Raw genomic sequence first — 26668 nt, 5'->3', positions numbered from 1 at the left:
TTGGCAGTGCCTGAAATAAGTATAATATCCTTGGAAAAATGTTCATTTTAATACAGTTTATCCTTCCTATCAGTGTTAGTGGTAGATCTTTCCAATGCTCTAAATCGTCCTGTAATTTTTTCATTAAGTGGATTATAATTGAGTTTATATAATTGGCCTAGATTTTTGTTTATTTGTACACCTAGGTATCTTATTGCCTGCATTTGCCATCTGAATGGAGATTCCTTCTTAAATTTTGAGAAATCCGCATTTTTCAAAGGCATTGCTTCACTTTTATTTACGTTTATCTTGTAACCCGACACTTCTCCATATTCCTTCAATTTCTTATATAATTCTTTTATTGATAGTTCTGGTTCTGTTAAGTACACTATAACATCATCCGCAAATAGACTGATTTTATATTCCCTGTCTTTTATTTTTGTTCCTTTTATATTATTATCTATTCTTATCAATTCTGCTAGTGGTTCTATAGCTAGCGCAAACAATAAAGGTGATAGTGGGCATCCCTGTCGCGTTGACCTGCTTAAGTTAAATTGCTTTGATACATGTCCATTTACTGTCACTTTCGCTAACGGTCCCTTATATAATGCTTTAATCCAATTCATATACTTCTCCGGTAAACTGAATTTTTGCAATACTTTGAACAAATAATTCCATTCTACTCTGTCAAAGGCCTTCTCTGCGTCTAAAGCAACTGCTACTGCAGGTGCTTTATTTCCTTCTACTGCATGAATTAAGTTAATAAATTTACAAATATTGTCTGTTGTGCGTCTTTTTTTGATAAATCCAGTTTGGTCTAAATTTACCATTTTCGGTACCTGTTCTGCTAATCTGTTTGCTAATAGTTTAGCTATTATCTTGTAATCTGTGTTTAGCAAATATATTGGTCTATATGACGCTGGTGAGAGTGGATCTTTCCCTTGTTTTAGTATTACTGTAATTATTGCTGTTTTACATGAATCTGATAAGCTTTGTGTTTCATCAATCTGGTTGATTACATCCAGGAGGGGCTGAATTAATAAGTCTTTAAATGTTTTGTAGAATTCTATTGGAAATCCATCCTCTCCTGGTGTCTTATTATTTGGTAATTTTTTAAATTATCTCTTGTATTTCTACTGTTCCAAATGGTTCTGTTAATTTATTTTGTTCTTCTATTTGTAGTTTTGGTAGTTCAATTTTAGTCAAAAATTCATCTATTTTCCCTTCTTTCCCTTCGTTTTCAGTTCGGTATAATTGTTCATAGAATTCTCTAAAGTTTTCCTTAATTTCTTTTGGATTATATGTAATTTGTTTGTCTTTTTTCCTTGATGCCAATACCATTTTCTTAGCTTGTTCTGTCTTAAGCTGCCATGCTAGGATTTTGTGCGTTTTTTCACCTAGTTCATAATATTTCTGTTTTGTCTTCATTATATTCTTCTCTACCTTATATGTTTGTAATGTTTCATATTTTATTTTTTTATCCGCCAATTCTCTTCTTTTAGTTGTATCTTCCTTCATTGCTAATTTTTTTTCTATGTTTACTATTTCCCTTTCCAACTGCTCTGTTTCCTGATTATAGTCCTTCTTCATCTTGGTTACATAACTTATTATTTGCCCTCTAATGAATGCTTTCATTGCATCCCATAGTATAAACTTATCTTCCACTGATTCCGTATTTACTTCAAAATACATTTTTAATTGTTTTTCAATAAATTCTCTAAAATCCTGTCTTTTAATTAGCATGGGGTTTAATCTCCATCTATACATTCTTGGAGGGATGTCCTCTAGCTTTACTGTCAATATTAAGGGTGAATGGTCCGATAGTATTCTCGCTTAAAATTCTGTTTTTCTTACTCTATCCTGCATACTAGCTGATAACAAAAATAGGTCTATTCTTGAGTATGTTTTATGTCTAGCCGAGTAGTATGAGTATTCCTTTTCTTTTGGGTTTTGTTTCCTCCATATATCCAAAAGTTTCATTTCTTGCATTGATTTAATTATAAATTTGGTTACTTTGTTCTTTCTGTTAATTTTTCCCCCCGTTTTATCCATATTTGGATCCAAATTCAGGTTGAAATCCCCTCCTATTAGTATGTTCCCTTGCGTATTAGCTACCTTCAAAAAGATATCTTGCATAAACTTTTGATCTTCTTCGTTAGGTGAATATACATTAAGTAGATTCCAAAACTCCGAATATATCTGACATTTTATCATAACATATCTCCCTGCTGGATCTATTATTTCCTCTTCTATTTTAAATGGCACATTTTTACTAATTAATATAGCCACTCCTCTTGCTTTTGAATTATACGATGCTGCTGTTACATGTCCTACCCAATCTCTCTTTAATTTCTTGTGCTCCAATTCAGTTAAGTGTGTTTCTTGGACAAATGCTATATCAATTTTTTCCTTTTTCAGTAAATTTAGTAGTTTCTTCCTTTTAATTTGGTTATGTATTCCATTAATATTTAAAGTCATATAGTTCATCTTATACTCTGTTTATCTTCTCTTTCCGTTTTTCCATCATTACCTTTCCTCCTTTTCCATTTCTGTTTTCTTATTTTCAACTCTTTATAAGACAACATTCCTACAACATCCAACATTTTCCTTATTCTCCTATTTATATCTTCTTTATCCCCAATCTCCCCTTCCCCTCCTGAGTTGTCCTTTATCCCTTGTCGGACAACCACATCTCCCCTCTCTATTTGGGTTTGCGAATCCACTCGCAAGCGTCAACTTATTTTGCAGTGACCGCTATTTCCCCCCACCCAGCCCCCCCAGAAAAGATTTCACTTTTCATATGTAACAAAGGTCACTCTTTTAATTCCCTCCTTATTCTCTCTATTACATTACCTTCCCTTATTAATTCTTGTCTATACTATCTATATTTTCCTCTAAGTATAGATACATTCACGTATGCACATTGTATCTATTCACTCTTATACCTCTTTACCCACATACATATCAATCGTGATCATTTTTACTCTCATTACCCGTCTTCATCCCTCAGTCTATTTTTGTAATTGTTCTGCAAATTGTCGTGCTTCTTCTGGGTCCGAGAATAGTCTGTTTTGTTGTCCTGGAATAAATATTTTCAATACCGCTGGATGCTTTAGTATAAATTTATACCCTTTCTTCCATAAAATCGCCTTTGCTGTATTGAACTCCTTTCTCTTCTTTAGGAGTTCAAAACTTATATCTGGATAAATGAAGATTTTTTGTCCTTTATACTCCAGTGGTTTATTGCCCTCTCTTACTTTTTCCATTGTCTTCTCCAGTACCTTTTCTCTTGTAGTATATCTTAGGAATTTTACTAAAATAGATCTTGGTTTTTGTTGTGGTTATGGTTTAGCGGCCAATGCTCTATGTGCCCTTTCTATTTCCATTTCTTGCTGTAGTTCTGGTCTTAGGGATCCAATCTTTTATAAACTCCCTCATATTCTTGCCTTCTTCATCTTCCTTAAGGCCCACTATCTTTATGTTATTTCTTCTGTTATAATTTTCCATTATATCTATTTTTTGAGCTAACAGTTCTTGTGTCTCTATCGCTTTTTTATTAGATTCCTCCAATTTCTTTTTTAAGTCTTCTACCTCCATTTCTGCTGCTACTGCCCACTCTTCCATCTTGTCCATTTTCTTTCCCATTTCTGTTAAGGTCATATCTATTTTATTCATTTTCTCTTCTGTGTTGTTTATTCTTCTTCTTAAATCATTAAATTCCTGTGTTTGCCATTCTTTAAATGACTCCATGTATCCTTTAATAAGAGAAAGTACAACCTTTATCTTGCCTTTCTCTTCTTCTTCTATTTCACTGTACTCTTCCTCTTCCTCTTCTTCTTCCTCTGGGTTGGCCATCTGTTGTTTCTTTGTTGCCCTTTTCTTCTCTTCTTTCTTGTTTCCATTGTCTTCTGTGTTCTCTTCTTGCTGCAGGTGTTCTGCAGCTGTCGTTGCCGGCTGTGGAGATCGACTCCCCAGCTGGTCCCCCCTCCCGTCGGTGTGTTTTTTTTCATGCGCGGTTGCGCACTTTTACTCGGCTCAGCGAGCCATTTTTGTAGTCCACTATCTACCGACCTGAGGGAGCGGGTTTCTCTCTCCACCGCTGGCCTCTTCGAACAGGTAAGGCCTTCTCCTTCTTCCTCCGTTGTCTTCTCTTCCTCTCTTCTTACCGTTGCTTTCGATTTTTCTTTTTTTGTCGCCATCTTCTTTCCACCTTTATACTCACTTTTCTTTAACTTTTATTTCTGTGCCTTTGTGTTTTCCTTTGTTTTTCCCGACTTTTCTGGAGAGGGCTGGAGTTCACCGTCCAGCCACTACTCCATCACGTGACTCCTCATCACCCCTCACCCAATCTCAATTCAAATCCCATCCCCAAACCCAATCTCAATCAACTCCAATGACAATACCAAACACATTCACAACTCCAACCCTAATTCCAATCCCAATCATAATACAACACCAATCCTAAATCCAACCCGATACTCAACTCCAATCCCAATCACAATCCAAATCAGAAACCCATCCCCAATCTCAATCGCAACACAAACTCAATCCCAATCCCTAACCAAATCCTAATTCCAAACACAAAACCAATCCTAATTCCAATTCAAAATCCAATCCAAATCCAAACCATAACCCAATAACAATCACAATCCCAAGACCAATACAAATTCCAACCCTAAACCCAATCCCAATCTGAAACACAAATTCAATCACAACGCCAACCACAAACCAATCCCAACTCCAAATGCAATCCCAACCACAAACCCAATCCCAATAACAAACCACTCCCAATTCCAACCCCAATCCCAAACCCAATCCTAATCCCAACGCTAAACCCAATCCAAACCCAAACCCAATCCCAACCCCAAACCCAATCCCAATCCGAAACCAATCCCAATACAAATCTCAATTCCAATCATAATTCCCAACCCAAACAAATCCTAACCCGAAAGCCAAAGCAAACTCCAATCCTAATTTCAAACCCAAACACAAAACTAATCCCACCCACAAACCCAATAACATAACATAATAACATAACATAACAATTACAGCACGGAAACAGGCCCTTCTAGTCCGCACTGAACCAAACAGCCCTTTCTAGTCCCACCTCCCTGCACAATGCCCATAACCCTCCATCTTCCTCTCATCCATATACCTGTCCAACCTTTTCTTAAATAATACAATTGACTCCGCCGCCACTATTTCTCCCGGAAGCTCATTCCACACGTCTACCACTCTCTGAGTAAAGAAGATCCCCCTCATGTTATCTCTTAACCTCTGCCACTTAATTCTTAACTCATGTCCTCTTGTTTTAATCTTTCCTCCACTTAACGGAAATAGTCTATCCACATCCACTCTGTCTATCCCTTTCATAATCTTAAATACTTCTATCAAATCCCCTCTCAACCTTCTACGCTCCAAAGAATAAAGACCTAATCTGTCCAATCTCTCCCTATACTCTAGATGCTTAAACCCAGGTAACATTCTGGTAAACCTTCTCTGCACTCTCTCCACTCTGTTTATATCCTTCCTATAATTAGGCGACCAGAACTGCACACAGAACTCCAAATTAGGCCGCACCAACGTCTTATACAATCTCAACATCACCTCCCAACTCCTATATTCCATGCAATGATTGATAAAGGCCAGCATACTAAAAGCCTTCTTCACCACCCTATTCACGTGAGTTTCTACCTTCAGGGAACGATGTACCGTTACTCCTAAATCTTTCTGCTCTTCTGTATTCCTCAATGCTCTCCCATTTACCAAGTATGTCCTATTCTGATTCTTCTTACCAAAATGAAGCACCTCACACTTATCAGCATTAAATTCCATCTGCCATTTTTCAGCCCACTTTTCTAAGCAGCCCAAATCCCTCTGCAATCCTTGAAAACCTTCTTCATTATCCACTATTCCACCTATCTTAGTATTGTCTGCATATTTACTAATCCAATTTACCACCCCATCATCTAGATCATTAATGTATATAATGAACAACAATGGGCCCAATACAGATCCTTGAGGCCAATCCTTGATCCCAATCCTAACCCCCATCCTAATCCAAATGCCAATTCTAATCACAAACACAACCCAAATTCCAAACCCAATCCCAATCCCAACCTCAATCCTAACCCCAAATCCAATCTCAATCCAAATCTCAACCCAAACCCAATCCCAATTCAAAACCGAATCCCAACTCTAATCCCAATCCAAAACCCAATCATAATTCCAACTCAAACACAAATCCAACCCAAACCCAGTCCCAATATCAAACACAATACCAACCCAAAACCCAATCTCAATTCATATCCCAACCCCAAACCCAATCTCAATCCAAATCCAAACCCCAAAACCAATCCCAATTAAAAACACAAACCTAATCACAAACTCAAACACAATCCTAATTCCAAATTCAATCCCAACCTCAAACCCAATCTCAATCCAAATCCCAACCTCAAACCCAATCTCAATCCAAATCCCAATCCCAAACTCAATCTCAATCCAAATCCCAACACAAAAACCCAATTCCAAATCAAAACCCAATCCCAACTCCAAACCCAATCCCAAACCCAGTCATAATTCCGACACAAACCAAAGCACAAACCCATTCCCAATCCCAATCCCAACCCCAATAACAGTACCAAACACATTCACAACCCCAACCCTAATTCCAATCCCAATCTTAAAACAACACCAATCCTAAATTCAACCTGATACTCAGCTCCAATCTCAATCATAATCCAAACCAGAAACCCATTCCCAATCCCAATCGCAACACAAACTTAATCCCAATCCCTAACGAAATCCTAATTCCAAACACAAACCAATCCTAATTCCAATTCAAAACCCAATCCAAATCCAAACCATAAACCAATCACAATCCAAATCCCAAGACCAATACTAATCCCAATCCCAATCCCAAACTCAATCCTAATTCCAACCCTAAAACCAATCCAAATCCTAATCACAAATCCAACCCCAATCCTAATTCAAACATCAAACCCAATCCCTACGCTAATACCAAATCCAATCTCAATCCCAATTCAAAACCCAAACCTAATTCCAACCCCAACCGAAATCCCAATCCCAACACCAAAGACAATTCCAACTCTAAACCCCATCTGAAATCCAATACAAAACCAAATTCCAACCCCAAATAAAATCCCTACCCTAATCCTAATCCAAACACCAAACTAAATCATAACCCCAACCCTAATCCCAATCCCAATAACAATCCCAATCCCAAACCCAATCCTAATTCCAACCCTAAACCCAATCCCAATCACAAATCCAAACCCCAATCCTAATTCAAACATCAAACCCAATCCCAACACTAACACCAAATCCATTCTCAATCCCAAACACAATCCCAATTCAAAACCCAAACCTAATTCCAACTCCAACCGATATCCCAATCCCAACCCCAAACCCAATTCCAATCAACTCCAATAACAATACCAAACATATTCACAACCCCAACCCTAATTCCAATCCCATTCATGATCCAACACCAATCCTAAATCCAACCAGATTCTCAACTCCAATCCCAATCACAATCCAAATCAGAAGCCCATTCCCAATCTCAATCGCAACACAAACTTAATCCCAATCCCTAACAAAATACTAATTCCAAGCACAAACCCAATCCCAATAACAAACCACTCCCAATTCCAACCACAATCCCAAACCCAATCCTAATCCCAATGCTAAACCCAATCCCAAACCCAAACCCAATTCCAACCCCAAACCCAATCCCAATCCGAAACCAATCCCAATACAAATCTCAATTCCAATCATATTTCCCAACCCAAACAAATCCTAACCCAAAAGCCAAAGTAAACTCCAATCCTAATTTCAACCCCAAACACAAAACTAATCCCACCCACAAACCCAATTCCAATCCTAACACCCATCCTAACCCAAATGCCAATTCTAATCACAAACACGACCCAAATTCCAAACCCAATCCCAATCTCAATCCTAACCCCAAATCCAATCCCAATCCAAATATCAACCCAAACCCAATCCCAATTCAAAACCGAATCCCAACTGTAATCCCAATCCAAAGCGCAATCATAATTCCAACTCAAACACAAATCCAACCCAAACCCAGTCCCAAACTCAATCACAATCCCAAACCCAATCGCAATTCCAGTCCCAATCCCAACCCCAAACCCAATCTCAATTCATATCCCAACCCCAAACAAAATCTCAATCCAAATCCAAACCCCCAAACCAATCCCAATTCAAAACATAATCCGAATTCAAAACACAAAACTAATCACAAACCCAAACACAACCCCAATTCCAAATTCAATCCCAACCTCAAACCCAATCTCAATCCAAATACCAATCCCAAACCCAATCTCAATCCAAATCCCAACCTCAAACCCAATTCCAATTCAAATCCCAATCCAAACCCAATGCCAACTCCAATCACAATCCAAAACCCAATCATAATTCGAACACAAACCCAAGCACAAACCCATTCCCAATCCCAATCCTAAACCCAACCCCAATAACAATACCAAACACATTCACAACTCCAACCCTAATTCCAATCCCAATCATAATACAACACTAATCCTAAATCCAACCTGATAATCAACTCCAATCCCAATCACAATCCAAATCAGAAACCCATTCCCAATCCCAATCGCAACACATACCCAATCCCAATCCATAACCAAATACTAATTCCAAACATAAACCCAATCCTAATTCCAATTCAAAATCCAATCCAAATCCAAACCATAACCCAATAACAATCACAATCCCAAGACCAATACAAATTCCAACCCTAAACCCAATCCCAATCTGAAACACAAATCCAATCACAACGCCAACCACAAACCAATCCCAACTCCAAATGCAATCCCAACCACAAACCCAATCCCAATAACAAACCACTCCCAATTCCAACCCCAATCCCAAACCCAATCCTAATCCCAACGCTAAACCCAATCCAAACCCAAACCCAATCCCAACCCCAAACCCAATCCCAATCCGAAACCAATCCCAATACAAATCTCAATTCCAATCATAATTCCCAACCCAAACAAATCCTAACCCAAAAGCCAAAGCAAACTCCAATCCTAATTTCAAGACCAAACACAAAACTAATCCCACCCACAAACCCAATTCCAATCCTAACACCCATACCAACCCAAATGCCAATTCTAATAACAAACACGACCCAAATTCCAAACCCAATCCCAACCTCAATCCTAACCCCAAATCCAATCCCAATCCAAATCTCAACCCAAACCCAATCATAATTCCAACGCTAAACCCAATCCCAATCCCAATCTCAAATCCAAACCCCATCTTAATTCAAACATCAAACCCAATCCCAACCCTAACACCAAATTCATTATCAATCCCAAACGCAATCCCAATTCAAAACCCAAACCGAATTCCAACCCCCAACTGAAATCCCAATCCAAAACTCAATCTGAACCCCAAAGACAATTTCAACTCTAAACCCAATCCCAAATCCAATACAAAACCAAATTCCAACCCCAAGCAAAATCCCTACCCCAATCCTAATCCAAACACCAAACTAAATCACAACCCCAACTCTAATCCCAATCCCAATCACAACCCCAGTCCCAAACCCAATACTAATTCCATCCCTAAACCCAATGCCAATCACAATCCCAATTCTAATTCCAACACAAAACACAATCCAAACCCCAACCCCAACCCCAAACACATTCCAAACACCAACCCCAAACCCAATCCCAGTTCCAAACACAATCCCAACACCAAACTCAATCACAAAAAACAAATCCAAATCCCAACCTTAAAATCAATCCCAATTCCAACCCAAATCCCAAACCCAATCCGAATCCCAAACACAAACTCAATTCCAATTCAAAACCCAATCCCAAACCCAATCATAATTCCAACTCAAACCCAATCCCAACCCCAACCCAGTCCTAACCCAATCCTAATCCCAATTCAAACCCAATCCCAACCACAAACCCAAAACTAACTTAAGACCCAATTCTAATTCCAACACCAAACCCCAGCACAAATCTCATCCCAACCCTAATATCAACATAAAACCTAAACCCAATCCAAAATACAAACCCAATCACAATGCCAACCACAAACCAATCCCAATTCAAAACCAATCCTAATTTCAATTCCAACACCAATCCCAATCCCAACACCAAACACAATCCTAATCATAATTCCAACACCAAAACCAATCCCAACCCAACCCCAATGTAAAACCCAATTCTATTTCAAACTCAAACACAATCCCAACCCAAAACCCTGTTACAAACCCAATCCCAATCCCAAACCCAATCCTAATTCCAACCCTAAACCCAATCCAAATCCCTATCATAATTCCAACACCAAAAACCAATCCCAACCCCAACCCCAAACCCATCCAATCCCAACCCCAATGTCAAACCCAATTCTAATTTCAAACTCAAACACAATCCCAACTCAAAACCCTGTTATAAACCCAATCCCAATCCCAAACCTAATCCTAATTCAAACCCTAAACCCAATCCCAAAACCAAACCCAATTCCAATCCCAACCCCAATGTCAAACCCAATTCTAATTTCAAACTCAAACACAATCCCAACCCAAAACCCTGTTACAAACCCAATCCCAATCCCAAACCTAATCCTAATTCAAACCCTAAACCCAATCCCAATCCCAACACCAAACCCAATCCCAATCCCAACCCCAATCACAATTCTAATTTCAAACTCAAACAAAATCCTAACCCAAAACCCTATCACAAACCCAATCACATTCCCAATCCCAAACCCAATCCCAATTCCCGACACAATGCCAAACCCAAACCCAATTCCAACCCCAATCCAAAACCAAATCTAAATCCCAACCCCAGACTCAATTCCAGTTCTAAACCCAATCCCAAAACAAATTCCAACTCCAATCCCAATCCCAAACCCAATCATAATTCCAACTCAAACCCAACACCAATCCCAACCCAGTCCTAACCCAATCCTAATCACAATTCCAACCCAAATCCCAAACCCAATCCGAATCCCAACCCAAACTCAATTCCAATTCAAAACCGATTCCCAAACCCAATCATAATTCCAACTCAAACCCAATCCCAACCCCAACCCAGTCCTAACCCAATCCTAATCCCAATTAAAACCCAATCTCAATCACAAACCCAAACCCAATTCAAAATCCAATCCTAATTCCAACACCAAACAAAATCTCAAATCTAATCCCAACCCCAATCCCAACCTAAAACCCAATACCAACCCCAAACTGAAACCCAATCACAAACTTAATCCCAACCCAAAACCCAATCCAAATCCCAATCCCAAACCAAATTCCAATCCCAATTCCAACCCTAAACCCAATACCAACACCAATCCCAAACGCAATCTTAATTCCAAACCTAAACCGTATCCCAAACCAAATCACATTTCAAAACACAATCCTAATCACAACTTCAACCCCAAACCCAATCCCATTTGAGAACCCAATCCCAAACCAACTCCCAACCCCATACCCAAACCCAATTTCAATCACAAACTCAAGCTCAATCCCAATCACTATTCAAGCACCTAACCAAATCCCAACCCTCAACCCAATCCAAATTCCAATCCCAATTCCAACCCTAAACCCAATACCAACTCCAATCCCAACCCCAAACCCAATCCCAGTTAAAAACCCAATCCCAATTCCAGCCCACAATCCAATGCCAAAAACCCAAAACTCAATCACAATCCCAATCCCAATCCCAAACCGAATCCCAAACCCAATCCCAATTCAAAACGCAATCCTAATTCCAACCCAAAGCCCAATCTCAATCTCAATCCCTATTCAAAATGCAATCCTAATTCCAATCCCAACCCCAACCTCAAATCCAATACCTAAACCAAATCCAAACCCAATCCCTTTATAACCATATAACTACTTACAGCACAGAACAGGCCAGTTCGGCCCTACTAGTCCATGCCGTAGCAAATCCCCACCCACCTAGTCCCACTGACCAGCACCATACCGCTCTAGTCGCCTCCCATCCATGTAACGATCCAGTCTTTCCTTAAATCTAACCAATGATCCCGCCTTGACCACGTCTGCCGGAAGCTCATTCCACATCCCCACCACCCTCTGCATAAAGAAATTACCCCTCATATTCCCCTTATAATTTCCCCCTTCAATCTTAAACCATGTCCTCTAGTTTCAAACGCCAAATCAAATCCCAACCCTAAACCCAATACAAATTCCAAATCCAAACCCAAACCTAATCCAAATCCCATCCAGAAACCAAATCCCAATTAAAAATCCAATCCAAATTCCAAACCCAAAACTGATTCCAATCCCAACATTAAACCAAATCCCAATTCAAATGCCAAATCAAATCCCAACCCTAAACCCAATACAAATTTCAAATCCAACACCAAACCCAATCCCAATCCCATCCCGAAACCCAATCCCAATTAAAAACCCAATCCAAATTCCAACCCCAAAACCAATGCCAACAAACTGAAACCCAAATCCAATCACAACCCAAGACAATCCCAATTCCAATTCCAATCCCAACCTCTAACCCAGCCCCAACCCCAAACACAATCACAATCCCAAACCCAATCCCAACTCCAAATCCATTCCCAACATCAACCCCAAACCGAATCCCAACAGCAAACACATTTCCAACCGCAAACCCAATCCCAATGCCAAACCCTAACACAATCTCAACTCTAAACACAATCCCAACACCAAACCCAATTCCAATCCCAAACCCAATTCCAATCCCAACCTCAATCACAATCCCAAACCCAATCCCAACTCCAAATCCATTCCCAACATCAACCCCAAACCGAATCCCAACGGCAAACACATTCCCAACCGCAAACCCAATCCCAATACCAAAGCCTAACACAATTTCAACTCTAAAGCCAATCCCAACACCAAACCCAATTCCAATCCCAACCTCAAACACAATCCCAAACCCAATTCAAACGACAAACCAAATCCCAACCCTAAACCCAATCCAAATTCCAACCCTAAACACAAACCCAATCCTAATTCAAAACGCAATCCTAATTCCAGCCCCAAAACTAATACAAACCCAATCCCCATCAAAACCCCAAACACAATCCCATTTCAACATCTAATCCCAACTCAGTTCCAAACCCAATCCCAAAAACCAATACAAAATCCAATCCCAACCCTACACCCAATCCCAATTCAAAACGCAATCCTAATTCCAACCCAAAACCCAATCTCAATCTCAATCCCTATTCAAAATGCAATCCTAATTCCAATCCCAACCCCAACCGCAAACCCAATACATAAACCAAACCCAAACCCATTCCCTTTATAATCATATAACCACTTACAGCACAGAACAGGCCAGTTTGGCCCTACTTGTCCATGCCGTAGCAAATCCCCACCCTCCTAGTCCCACTGACCAGCACCATACCCCTCTAGTCGCCTCCCATCCATGTAACGATCCAGTCTTTCCTTAAATCTAACCAATGATCCCGCCTCGACCACGTCTGCCGGAAGCTCATTCCACTTCCCCACCACCCTCTGCATAAAGAAATTTCCCCTCATGTTCCCCTTATAATTTCCCCCTTCAATCTTAAACCATGTCCTCGAGTTTGAATCTCCCCCTTTCTTAATTGAAAAAGCCTATCCACATTTACTCTGTCTGTCCCTTTTAAAATCTTAAACACCTCTATCAAGTCCCCTCTCAATCTTCTACGCTCCAGAGAAAAAAGCCCCAGTCTGTACAACCTTTCCCTGTAATTCAGACCCTGAAATCCTGTCAACATTCTCGTGAACCTTCTCTGCACTCTCTCTATTTTGTTTATATCTTTCCTATAATTTAGTGACCAAAACTGTACACAGTACTCCAAATTTGGCCTCACCAATGCCTTGTACAATTTCATCATAACCTCCCTACTCTTGAATTCAATACTCCGATTTATGAAGGCCAACATTCCAAATGCCTTCTTCACCACACCATCTACCTGAGTATCAGCCTTGAGGGTACTATTTACCATAACTCCTAAATCCCTTTGTTGCTCTGCACTCCTCAATTGTCTACCATTCAATGTATATGACCTATTTAAATTTGCCTTTCCAAAATGCAGCACCTCACATTTATCTGTATTAAATTCCATCAGCCATTTCTCAGCCCACACCTCCAGCCTTCCTAAATCACCTTTTAATCTACGGTAATCTACCTCACTGTCCACAACACCACCAATCTTTGTGTCATCCGCAAACTTGCTTATCCAATTTTCTACCCCTACATCCAGATCGTTAATATATATAACAAATAATAGTGGACCCAGCACCGAACCCTGAGGAAGTCCACTAGTCACCGGCCTCCAATTGGACAAACAATTTTCTATCACTACTCTCTGACACCTTCCATCCAACCACTGCTGAATCCATTTCACTACCTCCTTATTTATACCTAATGCCTCCCACCTTTTTTCCTAACCTCCTGTGGGGAACTTTGTCAAAAGCTTTACTAAAGTCCAAATAGACAACATCCACAGCTTTCCCTTCATCAATCTTTTTTGTAAACCCCTCGAAGAACTCAATCAGGTTTGTCAAGCATGATCTACCCCTGACAAAACCATGCTGATTACTCCCTATCAATCCCTGTACCTCCAAAAATTTGTAAATAGCATCCCTCAGAACACTTTCCATCAACTTGCCCAACACAGACATCAGACTTACCGGCCTATAATTCCCAGGTTTGCATTTGGACCCTTTCTTAAACAGAGGAACCACATGCGCCACCCTCCAATCCTTTGGTACCAACCCCGTGGCCAGTGACATCCTAAATATCTCTGTTAATGGCCCCACTAACTGTCCACTAGCCTCCCTGAGTGTCCTAGGGAATATTTTATCCGGTCCGGGAGATTTATCCACCTTTATCTTTTTTAACACAGCCATCACTACCTCCTCGGTTATCCTTATAGGCTTCATGACCTCCCCACTATTTTTCACTACTTCAACTGGTTCAACATTTTTTGAGAACCAACTCCTAAACCAATACCCAGTCTCAAAACAAAACATAATTCCAACCCCAATCCCAATCCCAAACCCAGTTTAAAACACAGTTCCAATTCCAACCACAAACCCAACCCCAAAACCGATTCCAATCTAAACCTCAAACCCAATCCAAATTCAAATGCCAAATCAAATCCCAACCCTAAACCCAATACAAATTCCAAATCCAATCCCAAACCTAATCCCAATCCCATCCCGAAACCAAATCCCAATTAAAAACCCAATCCAAATTCCAAACCCAAAACTGATTCCAATCCCAACATCAAACCAAATCCCAATTCAAATGCCAAATCAAATCCCAACCCTAAACCCAATACAAATTCCAAATCCAACACCAAACCCAATCCCAATCCCATCCCGAAACCCAATCCCAATTAAAAACCCAATCCAAATTCCAACCCCAAAACCAATGCCAACAAACTGAAACCCAAATCCAATCACAACCCAAGACCAATCCCAATTCCAATTCCAATCCCAACCTCTAACCCAGCCCCAACCCCAAACACAATCACAATCCCAAACCCAATTCCAACTCCAAATCTATTCCCAACATCAACCCCAAACCGAATCCCAACAGCAAACACATTCCCAACCGCAAACCCAATCCCAATGCCAAACCCTAACACAATCTCAACTCTAAACCCAATCCCAACACCAAACCCAATTCCAATCCCAACCTCAAACACAATCCCAAACCCAATTCAAACGACAAACCAAATCCCAACCCTAAACCCAATCCAAATTCCAACTCCAATCCCAAACCCAATCTCAATTCAAAACGCAATCCTATTTCCAACCCTAAACACAAACCCAATCCTAATTCAAAATGCAATCCTAATTCCAGCCCCAAACCTAATCCAAACCCAATCCCCATCAAAACCCCAAACACAATCCCATTTCAACATCTAATCCCAACTCAGTTCCAAACCCAATCCCAAAAACCAATACAAAATCCAATCCCAACCCTAAACCCAATCACATTTCAAAACCCAATCCTAATTCCAATCCAAAACCCAATCCCAATCCCAAACTCAATCCTAACCCCAAAACCAATCCCAACCCCAAACCCAAACCATTCCCAATCCTATCCCTAAACCCAATTCCAATCACAATCCCAATTCTAATTTCAACACAAAACACAATCTAAACCACAACCCCAACCACAAACACATTCCAAACACCAACCCCAAACCCAATCCCAGTCCCAAACCCAATCCCAATTCAAAACCAATCCTAATTCCAACACCAACACCAATCTCAATCCCAATCATAATTCCAACACCAAAAACAATCCCAACCCAACCCCAAACCCAATTCCAATCCCAACCCCAATGTCAAACCCAATTCTAATTTCAAACTCAAACACAATTCCAACCCAAAACCCTGTTACAAACCCCATCCCAATCGAAAACCTAATCCTAATTCAAACCCTAAACACAATCCCAATCCCAACATCAAACCCAATCTCAATCCCAACCCCAATCACAATTCTAATTTCAAACTCAAACAAAATCCTAACCCAAAACCCTATCACAAACCCAATCACATTCCCAAACCCAAACCCAATCCCAACCCCAATCCCAAACCAAATCTAAATCCCAACCCCAGACTCAATTCCAATTCTAAACCCAATTCCAAAACCAATCCCAATCCCAAACCCAATCATAATTCCAACTCAAACCCAATACCAACCCCAACCCAGTCCTAACCCAATCCTAATCACAATCCCAACCCAAATCCCAAACCCAATCCGAATCCCAACCCCAAACTCAATCCCAATTCAAAACCAATCCTAATTCCAATTCCAACCCCAATCCCAATCCAAATCTAAATCCCAACCCCAGACTCAATTCCAATTGTAAACCCAATTCCAAAACCAATCCCAACTCCAATCCCAATCCCAAACCCAATCATAATTCCAACTCAAACCCAATACCAACCCCAACCCAGTCCTAACCCAATCCTAATCACAATTCCAACCCAAATCCCTAAACCCAATCCGAATCCCAACCCCAAACTCAATTCCAATTCAAATCCGAATCCCAAACCCAATCATAATTCCAACTCAAACCCAATCCCAACCCAGTCCTAACCCAATCCTTATCCCAATTAAAACCCAATCCCAATTCAAAACCAATCCTAATTCCAATTCCAACACCAATCCCAATCCCAACACCAAACCCAACCCTAATCATAATTCCAACACCAAAACCAATCCAAACCCAACCCCAATGTAAAACCCAATTCTAATTTCAAACTCAAACACAATCCCAACCCAAAACCCTGTTACACACCAAATCCCAATCCAAAACCCATTCCTAATTCCAACCCTAAACCCAATCCCAATCCAAACACAAAACCCAATCCCAATCCTAATTCCAACACCAAAAACAATCCCAACCCCAAACCCAAACCCATTCCCAATCATAACCCTAAACCCAATGCCAATCACAATCCCAATTCTAATTCCAACACAAAACACAATCTAAACCCCAACCCCAACCACAAACACATTCCAAACACCAACCCCAAACCCAACCCCAGTCTCAAACCCAATCCCAATTCAAAACCAATCCTAATTCCAACGCCAACACCAATCCCAATCATAATTCCAACACCAAAAGCAATCCCAACCCCAACCCCAAACCCAATTCCAATCCCAACCCCAATGTCAAACCCAATTCTAATTTCAAACTCAAACACAATTCCAACCCAAAACCCTGTTACAAACCCAATCCCAATCCCAAACCTAATCCTAATTCAAACCCTAAACCCAATCCCAACACCAAACCCAATCCCAATCCCAACCACAATCCCAACCTAAAACCCAATTCCAACCCCAAACTGAAACCCAATCACAAACTTAATGCCAACCCAAAACCCAATCTGAATCCAAATCCCAATTCCAAACCCCCAAACCCAATTCCAATAACAATTCCAACCCTAAACCCAATACCAACACCAATCCCAAACACAATCTTAATTCCAAACCTAAACCGTATCCCAAACCAAATCACATTTCAAAACAGAATCCTAATTACAACTTCAACCCCAAACCCAATCCCATTAGAGTACACAATCCCAAACCAACTCCCAACCCCATACCCAAACCCAATTTCAAATCCAAACTCAAGCTCAATCCTAATCACTATTCAAGCACCTAACCAAATCCCAACCCTCAACCCAATCCAAATTCCAACTCCAATCACAAACGCAATCCTAATTCAAAACAAATCCCAAACACAATCCCAATCCCAAACCCAATCCCAATTCAAAACGCAATCCTAGTTCCAACGCAAAACCCAATATCAATCTCAATCCTTATTCAAAATGAAATCCTAATTCCAATCCCAACCCCAACCTCAAACCCAGTACTTAAACCAAACCCAAACCCAATCCCTTTTGAGAACCAACTCCCAAACCCATACCCAGTTTCAAAACCAAACATAATTCCAAACCCAATCCCAATCCCAAACCCAATCCCAGTTTAAAACACAGTTCCATTTCCAACCACAAACCCAACCCCAAAACCGATTCCAATCTCAACCACAAACCCAATCCAAATTCAAACGCCAAATCAAATCCCAACCCTAAACACAATACAAATTCCAAATCCAATCCCAAACCTAATCCCAATCCCATCACGAAACCAAATCCCAATTAAAAACCCAATCCAAATTCCAACCCCTAATCTGATTCCAATCCCAACATCAAACCAAATCCCAACTCAAATGTCAAATCAAATCCCAACCTTAAACCCTATACAAATTCCAAATCCAATCCCAAACCTAATCCCAATCCCATCCCAAAACCCAATCCCAATTAAAAACCCAATCCAAATTCCAACCCCAAAACCAATGCCAACAAACTGAAACTCAAATCCAATCACAACCCAAGACCAATCCCAACTACAAATCCATTCCCAACATCAACCCCAAACCGAATCTCAACGGCAAACACATTCCCAACCGAAAACCCAATCCCAATGCCAAACCCTAACACAATCTCAACTCTAAACCCAATCCCAACAACCAAACCCAATTCCAATCCCAACCTCAAACACAATCCCAAACCCTATTCAAACGACAAACCAAATCCCAACCCTAAACCCAATCCAAATTCCAACTCCAATCCCAAACCCAATCCCAATTCAAAACACAATCCTATTTCCAAACCTAAACACAAACCCAATCCTAATTCAAAACGCAATCCTAATTCCAGCCCCAAACCTAATCCAAACCCAATCCCCATCAAAACCCCAAACACAATCCCATTTCAACACCTAATCCCAACTCAGTTCCAAACCCAATTCCAAAAACCAATACAAAATCCAATCCCAACCCTAAACCCAATCACATTTCAAAACCCAATCCCAATCTCAATCCAAAACCCAATCCCAATCTCAATCCTAACCCCAAATCCAATCCCAATCCAAATCCCAACACCAAACCCAATCCCAATCCTAATTCCAACATCAAAACCAATCCCAACCCCAAACCCATTCCCAATCCTATCCCTAAACCCAATGCCAATCACAATCCCAATTCTAATTCCAACACAAAACACAATCTAAACCCCAAACACATTCCAAACACCAACCCCAAACCCAATCCCAGTCCCAAACCCAATCCCAATTCAAAACCAATCCTAATTCCAATGCCAACACCAATCCCAATCCCAATCATAATTCCAACACCAAACGAATCCCAACCCCAACCGCTAACCCAATTCCAATCCCAATGTCAAACCCAATTCTAATTTCAAACTCAAACACAATTCCAACCCAAAACCCTGACAAACCCCATCCGAATCCCAAACCTAATCCTAATTCAAACCCCAAACCCAATCCCAGTCCCAAACCCAATCCCAATTCAAAACCAATCCTAATTCCAACACCAAACCCAATCTCAATCCCATCCCCAATCACAATTCTAATTTCAAACTCAAAAAAAAATCCTAAAGCAAAACCCTATCACAAACCCAATCACATTCCCAATCCCAAACCCAATCCCAAACCCAATCCCAATTCAAAACGCAATCCTAATTCCAACCCAAATCCCAATCTCAATCTCAATCCCTATTCAAAATGCAGTCCTAATTCCAATCCCAACCCCAACCTCAAACCCAATACCTAAACCAAACCCAAACCCAATCCCTTTATAATCATATAACCACTTACAGCACAGAACAGGCCAGTTCAGCCCTACTAGTCCATGCCGTAGCAAATCCCCACCCTCCTAGTCCCACTGACCAGCACCCGGTCCATACCCCTCTAGTCGCCTCCCATCCATGTAACGATCCAGTCTTTCCTTAAATCTAACCAATGATCCCACCTCGACCGCGTCTGCTGGAAGCTCATTCCACATCCCCACCACCCTCTGCGTAAAGAAATTTCCCCTCATGTTCCCCTTATAATTTTCCCCCTTCAGTCTTAAACCATGTCCTCTAGTTTGAATCTCCCCCTTTCTTAATTGAAAAAGCCTATCCACATTTACTCTGTCTGTCCCTTTTAAAATCTTAAACACCTCTATCAAGTCCCCTCTCAATCTTCTACGCTCCAGAGAAAAAAGCCCCAGTCTGTACAACCTTTCCCTGTAACTTAGACCCTGAAATCCTGTCAACATTCTCGTGAACCTTCTCTGCACTCTCTCTATTTTGTTTATATCTTTCCTATAATTTAGTGACCAAAACTGTACACAGTACTCCAAATTTGGCCTCACCAATGACTTGTACAATTTCATCATAACCTCCCTACTCTTGAATTCAATACTCTGATTTATGAAGGCCAACATTCCAAATGCCTTCTTCACCACACCATCTACCTGCCTATCAGCCTTGAGGGTACTATTTACCATAACTCCTAAATTCATTTGTTGCTCTGCACTCCTCAATTGTCTACCATTCAATGTATATGACCTATTTAAATTTGCCTTTCCAAAATGCAGCTCCTCACATTTATCTGTATTAAATTCCATCAGCCATTTCTCAGCCCACACCTCCAGCCTTCCTAAATCACCTTTTAATCTACGGTAATCTACCTCACTGTCCACAACACCACCAATCTTTGTGTCATCTGCAAACTTGCTTATCCAATTTTCTACCCCGACATCCAGATCGTTAATATATATAACAAATAATAGTGGACCCAGGACCGAACCCTGAGGAACTCCACTAGTCACCGGCCTCCACTTGGACAAACAATTTTCTACCACTACTCTCTGACACCTTCCATCCAACCACTGCTGAATCCATTTCACTACCTCCTTATTTATACCTAATGCCTCCACCTTTTTTCCTAACCTCCTGTGGGGAACTTTGTCAAAAGCTTTACTAAAGTTCAAAGAGACAACATCCACAGCTTTCCCTTCATCAATCTTTTTTGTAACCCCCTCGAAGAACTCAATCAGGTTTGTTAAGCATGATCTACCCCTGACAAAACCATGCTGATTACTCCCTATCAATCCCTGTACCTCCAAAAATTTGTAAATAGCATCCCTCAGAACACTATCCATCAACTTGCCCAATACAGACGTCAGACTTACAGGCCTATAATTCCCAGGTTTGCATTTGGACCCTTTCTTAAACAGAGGAAACACATGTGCCACCCTCCAATCCTTTGGTACCAACCCCGTGGCCAGTGACATCCTAAATATCTCTGTTAATGGCCCCACTAACTGTCCACTAGCCTCCCTGAGTGTCCTAGGGAATATTTTGTCCGGTCTGGGAGATTTATCCACCTTTATCTTTTTTAACACAGCCATCACTACCTCCTCGGTTATCCTTATAGGCTTCATGACCTCCCCAATATTTTTCTTTACTTCAACTGGTTCAACATTTTTTGAGAACCAACTCCCAAACCCATACCCAGTCTCAAAACCAAACATAATTCCAACCCCAATCCCAATCCCAAACCCAATCCCAGTTTAAAACACAGTTCCAATTCCAACCACAAACCCAACCCCAAAACCGATTCCAATCTCAACCTCAAACCCAATCCAAATTCAAACACCAAATCAAATCCCAACCCTAAACCCAATACAAATTCCAAATCCAATTCCAAACCTAATCCCAATCCCATCCCAAAACCAAATCCCAATTAAAGACCCAATCCAAATTCCAACCCCAAAAACTGATTCCAATCCCAACATCAAACCAAATCCCAATTCAAATGCCAAATCAAATCCCAACCCTAAACCCAATACAAATTCCAAATCCAACCCCAAACCCAATCCCAATCCCATCCCGAAACCCAATCCCAATTAAAAACCCAATCCAAATTCCAACCCCAAAACCAATGCCAACAAACTGAAACTCAAATCCAATCACAACCCAAGACCAATCCCAACTACAAATCCATTCCCAACATCAACCCCAAACCGAATCTCAACGGCAAACACATTCCCAACCGAAAACCCAATCCCAATGCCAAACCCTAACACAATCTCAACTCTAAACCCAATCCCAACAACCAAACCCAATTCCAATCCCAACCTCAAACACAATCCCAAACCCTATTCAAACGACAAACCAAATCCCAACCCTAAACCCAATCCAAATTCCAACTCCAATCCCAAACCCAATCCCAATTCAAAACACAATCCTATTTCCAAACCTAAACACAAACCCAATCCTAATTCAAAACGCAATCCTAATTCCAGCCCCAAACCTAATCCAAACCCAATCCCCATCAAAACCCCAAACACAATCCCATTTCAACACCTAATCCCAACTCAGTTCCAAACCCAATTCCAAAAACCAATACAAAATCCAATCCCAACCCTAAACCCAATCACATTTCAAAACCCAATCCTAATTCCAATCCAAAACCCAATCCCAATCTCAATCCTAACCCCAAATCCAATCCCAATCCAAATCCCAACACCAAACCCAATCCCAATCCTAATTCCAACACCAAAACCAATCCCAACCCCAAACCCAAACCATTCCCAATCCTATCCCTAAACCCAATGCCAATCACAATCCCAATTCTAATTCCAACACAAAACACAATCTAAACCACAACCCCAACCCCAAACACATTCCAAACACAAACCCCAAACCTAATCCCAGTCCCAAACCCATTCCCAATTCAAAACCAATCCTAATTCCAACGCCAACACCAATCCCAAACCCAATCATAATACCAACACAAAAACCAATCCCAACCCCAACACCAAACCCAATTCCAATCCCAACCCCAATGTCAAACCCAATTCTAATTTCAAACTCAAACACAATTCCAACCCAAAACCCTGTTACAAACCCCATCCCAATCCCAAACCTAATCCTAATTCAAACCCTAAACCAAATCCCAATCCCAATACCAAACCCAATCTCAATCCCATCCCCAATCACAATTCTAATTTCAAACTCAAACAAAATCCTAACCCAAAACCCTATCACAAACCCAATCACATTCCCAAACCCAAATCCAATCCCAATTCCAACCCCAATCCCAAACCCAATCATAATTCCAACTCAAACCCAATACCAACCCCAACCCAGTCTTAACCCAATCCTAATCACAATTCCAACCCAAATCCCAAACCCAATCCGAATCCCAACCCCAAACACAATTCCAATTCAAAACCGAATCCCAAACCCAATCATAATTCCAACTCAAACCCAATCCCAACCCCAACCCAGTCCTAACCCAATCCTAATCCCAATTAAAACCCAATCCCAATCACAAACCCAAACCCAATTCAATATCCAATCCTAATTCCAACACCAAACAAAATCTCAAATCTAATCCCAATCCCAATCCCAACCTCAAACCCAATTCCAACTCCAAACTGAAACCCAATCACAAACTTAATCCCAAACCCAAACACAATCCCAAACCCAAACCCAATCCCAACCCAAAACCCAATCCGAATCCAAATCCCAATCTCAAACCCCCAAACCCAATTCCAATTCCAATTCCAACCCTAAACCCAATACCAACCCCAATCCCAAACGCAATCCTAATTCCAAACCTAAACCGTATCCCAAACCAAAACACAATTCAAAACACAATCCTAATCACAACTTCAACCCCAAACCCAATCCCATTTGAGAACCCAATCCCAATTCCAACCCACAACCCAATGCCAACAACCCAAAACCCAAATGCATTCCCAACACCAAGCCCAATCCCAATCCCAATCCCAATCCCAAACCCAATCCCAATTCAAAACGCAATCTCAATCTCAATCCCTATTCAAAATGCAATCCTAATTCCAATCCCAACCCCAACCTCAAACCCAATACCTAAACCAATCTCAAACCCAATCCCTTTTGAGAACCAACTCCCAAACCCATACTCAATCTCAAAACCAAACTTAATTCCCACCCCAATACCAACCCCAAACCCAATCCCAGTTTAAAACACAGTTCCAATTCCAAACACAAACCCAACCCCAAAATCGATTCCAATCCCAACATCAAACCCAATCCCAATTCAAATGCCAAACCAAATCCCAACCCTAAACCCAATACAAATTCCAAATCCAATCCCAAACCCAACCCCAATTCAAAACGCAATCCTAATTTCAACCATAAACTCAATCCCAAACCGAATCCTAATTCAAAACGCAATCCCAATTCAGTCCCAAACCTAATCCAAACCCAATCCCATCCCCAAGTCCAATCCCAATTAAAAACCCAATCCAAATTCAAACCCCAAAACCAATGCCAACAAACTGAAACCCAAATCCAATCACAACCCAAGACCAATCCCAATTCCAATCCCAATCTCAACCCCTAACCAAGCCCCAGCCCCAAACACAATCACAATCCCAAACCCAATCCCAACTCCAAATCCATTCCCAATGCCAACCCCAAATTGAATCCCAATGGCAAACACATTCCCAACCACAAACCCAATCCCAATACCAAACCCTAACACAATCTCGACTCTAAACCCAATCACCACACAAAACCCAATTCCAATCCCATCCTCAAACACAATCCCAAACCCAATTGAAACGACAAACCAAATCCCAACCCTAAAGCCAATCCTAATTCCAACGCCAACACCAATCCCAATCCCAACACCAAACCCAATCCCAATCATAATTCCAACACCAAAACCAATCCCAACCCAACCACAAACCCAATTCCAATCGCAACCCCAATGTCAAACCCAATTCTAATTTCGAACTCAAATAAAATCCCATCCCAAAACCCTGTTACAAACCCAATCCCAATCCCAAATCTAATCCTAATTCCAACCCTAAACCCAATCCCAACCCCAAACCCAATCCCAACCCTAATCACAATTATAATTTCAAACACAAACACAATCCTAACCCAAAACCCTATCACAAACCCAATTGCATTCCAAATCCCAAACCCAATCCCAATTCCCGACCCAATGCCAAACCCAAACCCAATCCCAATTCCAACCCAAATCCAAAACCCAATCTAAATCCCAACCCCAAACTCAATTCCAATTCTAAACCCAATCCCAAAACTAATCCGAACTCCAATCGCAATCCCAAACCCAATCATAATTTCAACTCAAACCCAATCCCAACCCTAACCCAGTCCTAACCCAATCCTAATCCCAATTAAAACCCAATCCCAGTCACAAACCCAAACCCAATTCAAAATCCAATCCTAATTCCAACACCAAACAAAATCTCAAATATAATCCCAACCCCAATCCCAACCTAAAACCCAATTCCAACCCCAAACTGAAACCCAATCACAAACTTAATCCCAACCCAAAACCCAATCCGAATCCAAATCCCAATACCAAACCCCCAAACCCAATTCCAACCCTAAACCCAATGCCAACACCAATCCCAAACGCAATCTTAATTCCAAACCTAAACTGTATCCCAAACCAAATCACAATTCAAAACAATCCTAATCACAACTTCAACCCCAAACCCAATCCCATTTGAGAACCCAATCCCAAACCAACTCCCAACCCCATACCCAAACCCAATTTCAATCCCAAACTCAAGCTCAATCCCAATCACTATTCAAGCACCTAACCAAATCCCAACCCTCAATCCAATCCAAATTCCAACTCCAATCACAAACGCAATCCCAATTCAAAACAAATGCCAAACCCAATACCAACTCCAATCCCAACCCCAAACACAATCCCAATTAAAAACCCAATCCCAATTCCAACCCACAACCCAATGCCAACAACCCAAAACCCAAATCCAATCCCAACACCAAGCCCAATCCCAATCCCAATCCTAATCCCAAACCCAATCCCAATTCAAAATGCAATCCTAATTCCAACACAAAACCCAATCTCAATCCCTATTCAAAATGCAATCCTAATTCCAATCCCAACCCCAACCTCAAACACAATACCTAAACCAATCTCAAACCCAATCCCTTTTGAGAACCAACTCCCAAACCCATACCCAATCTCAAAACCAAACATAATTCCAACCCCAATACCAACCCCAAACCCAATCCCAGTTTAAAACACAGTTCCAATTCCAACCACAAACCCAACCCCAAAATTGATTCCAATCCCAACATCAAACCCAACCCCAATTCAAACACCAAACCAAATCCCAACACTAAACCCAATACAAATTCCAAATCCAATCCCAAACCCAACCCCAATTCAAAACACAATCCTAATTTCAACCCTAAACCCAATCCCAAACCGAATCCTAATTCAAAACG

General features: G+C 40.9%; 1 protein-coding gene across 1 annotated transcript; it reads left to right on the top strand.

Moving 5' to 3' along the window:
- The first annotated feature begins 7682 nt into the window (after window positions 1–7682).
- On the top strand, window positions 7683–25917 carry LOC138753044 (cell surface glycoprotein 1-like). The gene is made up of 4 exons (XM_069915636.1): window positions 7683–8456; window positions 17570–18238; window positions 23096–23529; window positions 25596–25917. The coding sequence occupies exons 1-4, from the start codon at window positions 7683–7685 to the stop codon at window positions 25915–25917; spliced, it is 2199 nt and encodes a 732-aa protein (XP_069771737.1).
- The last annotated feature ends 751 nt before the right edge of the window (window positions 25918–26668 follow it).

Source organism: Narcine bancroftii, chromosome 2 (assembly GCF_036971445.1).
Source record: "Narcine bancroftii isolate sNarBan1 chromosome 2, sNarBan1.hap1, whole genome shotgun sequence".
Classification (NCBI taxonomy): Eukaryota; Metazoa; Chordata; class Chondrichthyes; order Torpediniformes; family Narcinidae; genus Narcine; species Narcine bancroftii.
The sequence above is the reverse complement of the archived record's forward strand: the minus strand, read 5'-3'. Positions and strand labels throughout refer to the sequence as shown.

Coding starts and splice junctions, on each gene's coding strand:
- LOC138753044 (XM_069915636.1), top strand. CDS start 7,683: ATGCTAAACCCAATCCCAAACCCAAACCCAATTCCAACCCCAAACCCA. Junction 8,457..17,569: donor TAATTCGAACACAAACCCAA/GCACAAACCCAT, acceptor ACCCAACCCCAG/TCTCAAACCCAATCCCAATT. Junction 23,530..25,595: donor CCAATACCAACCCCAACCCA/GTCTTAACCCAA, acceptor ACCCAATCCCAG/TCACAAACCCAAACCCAATT.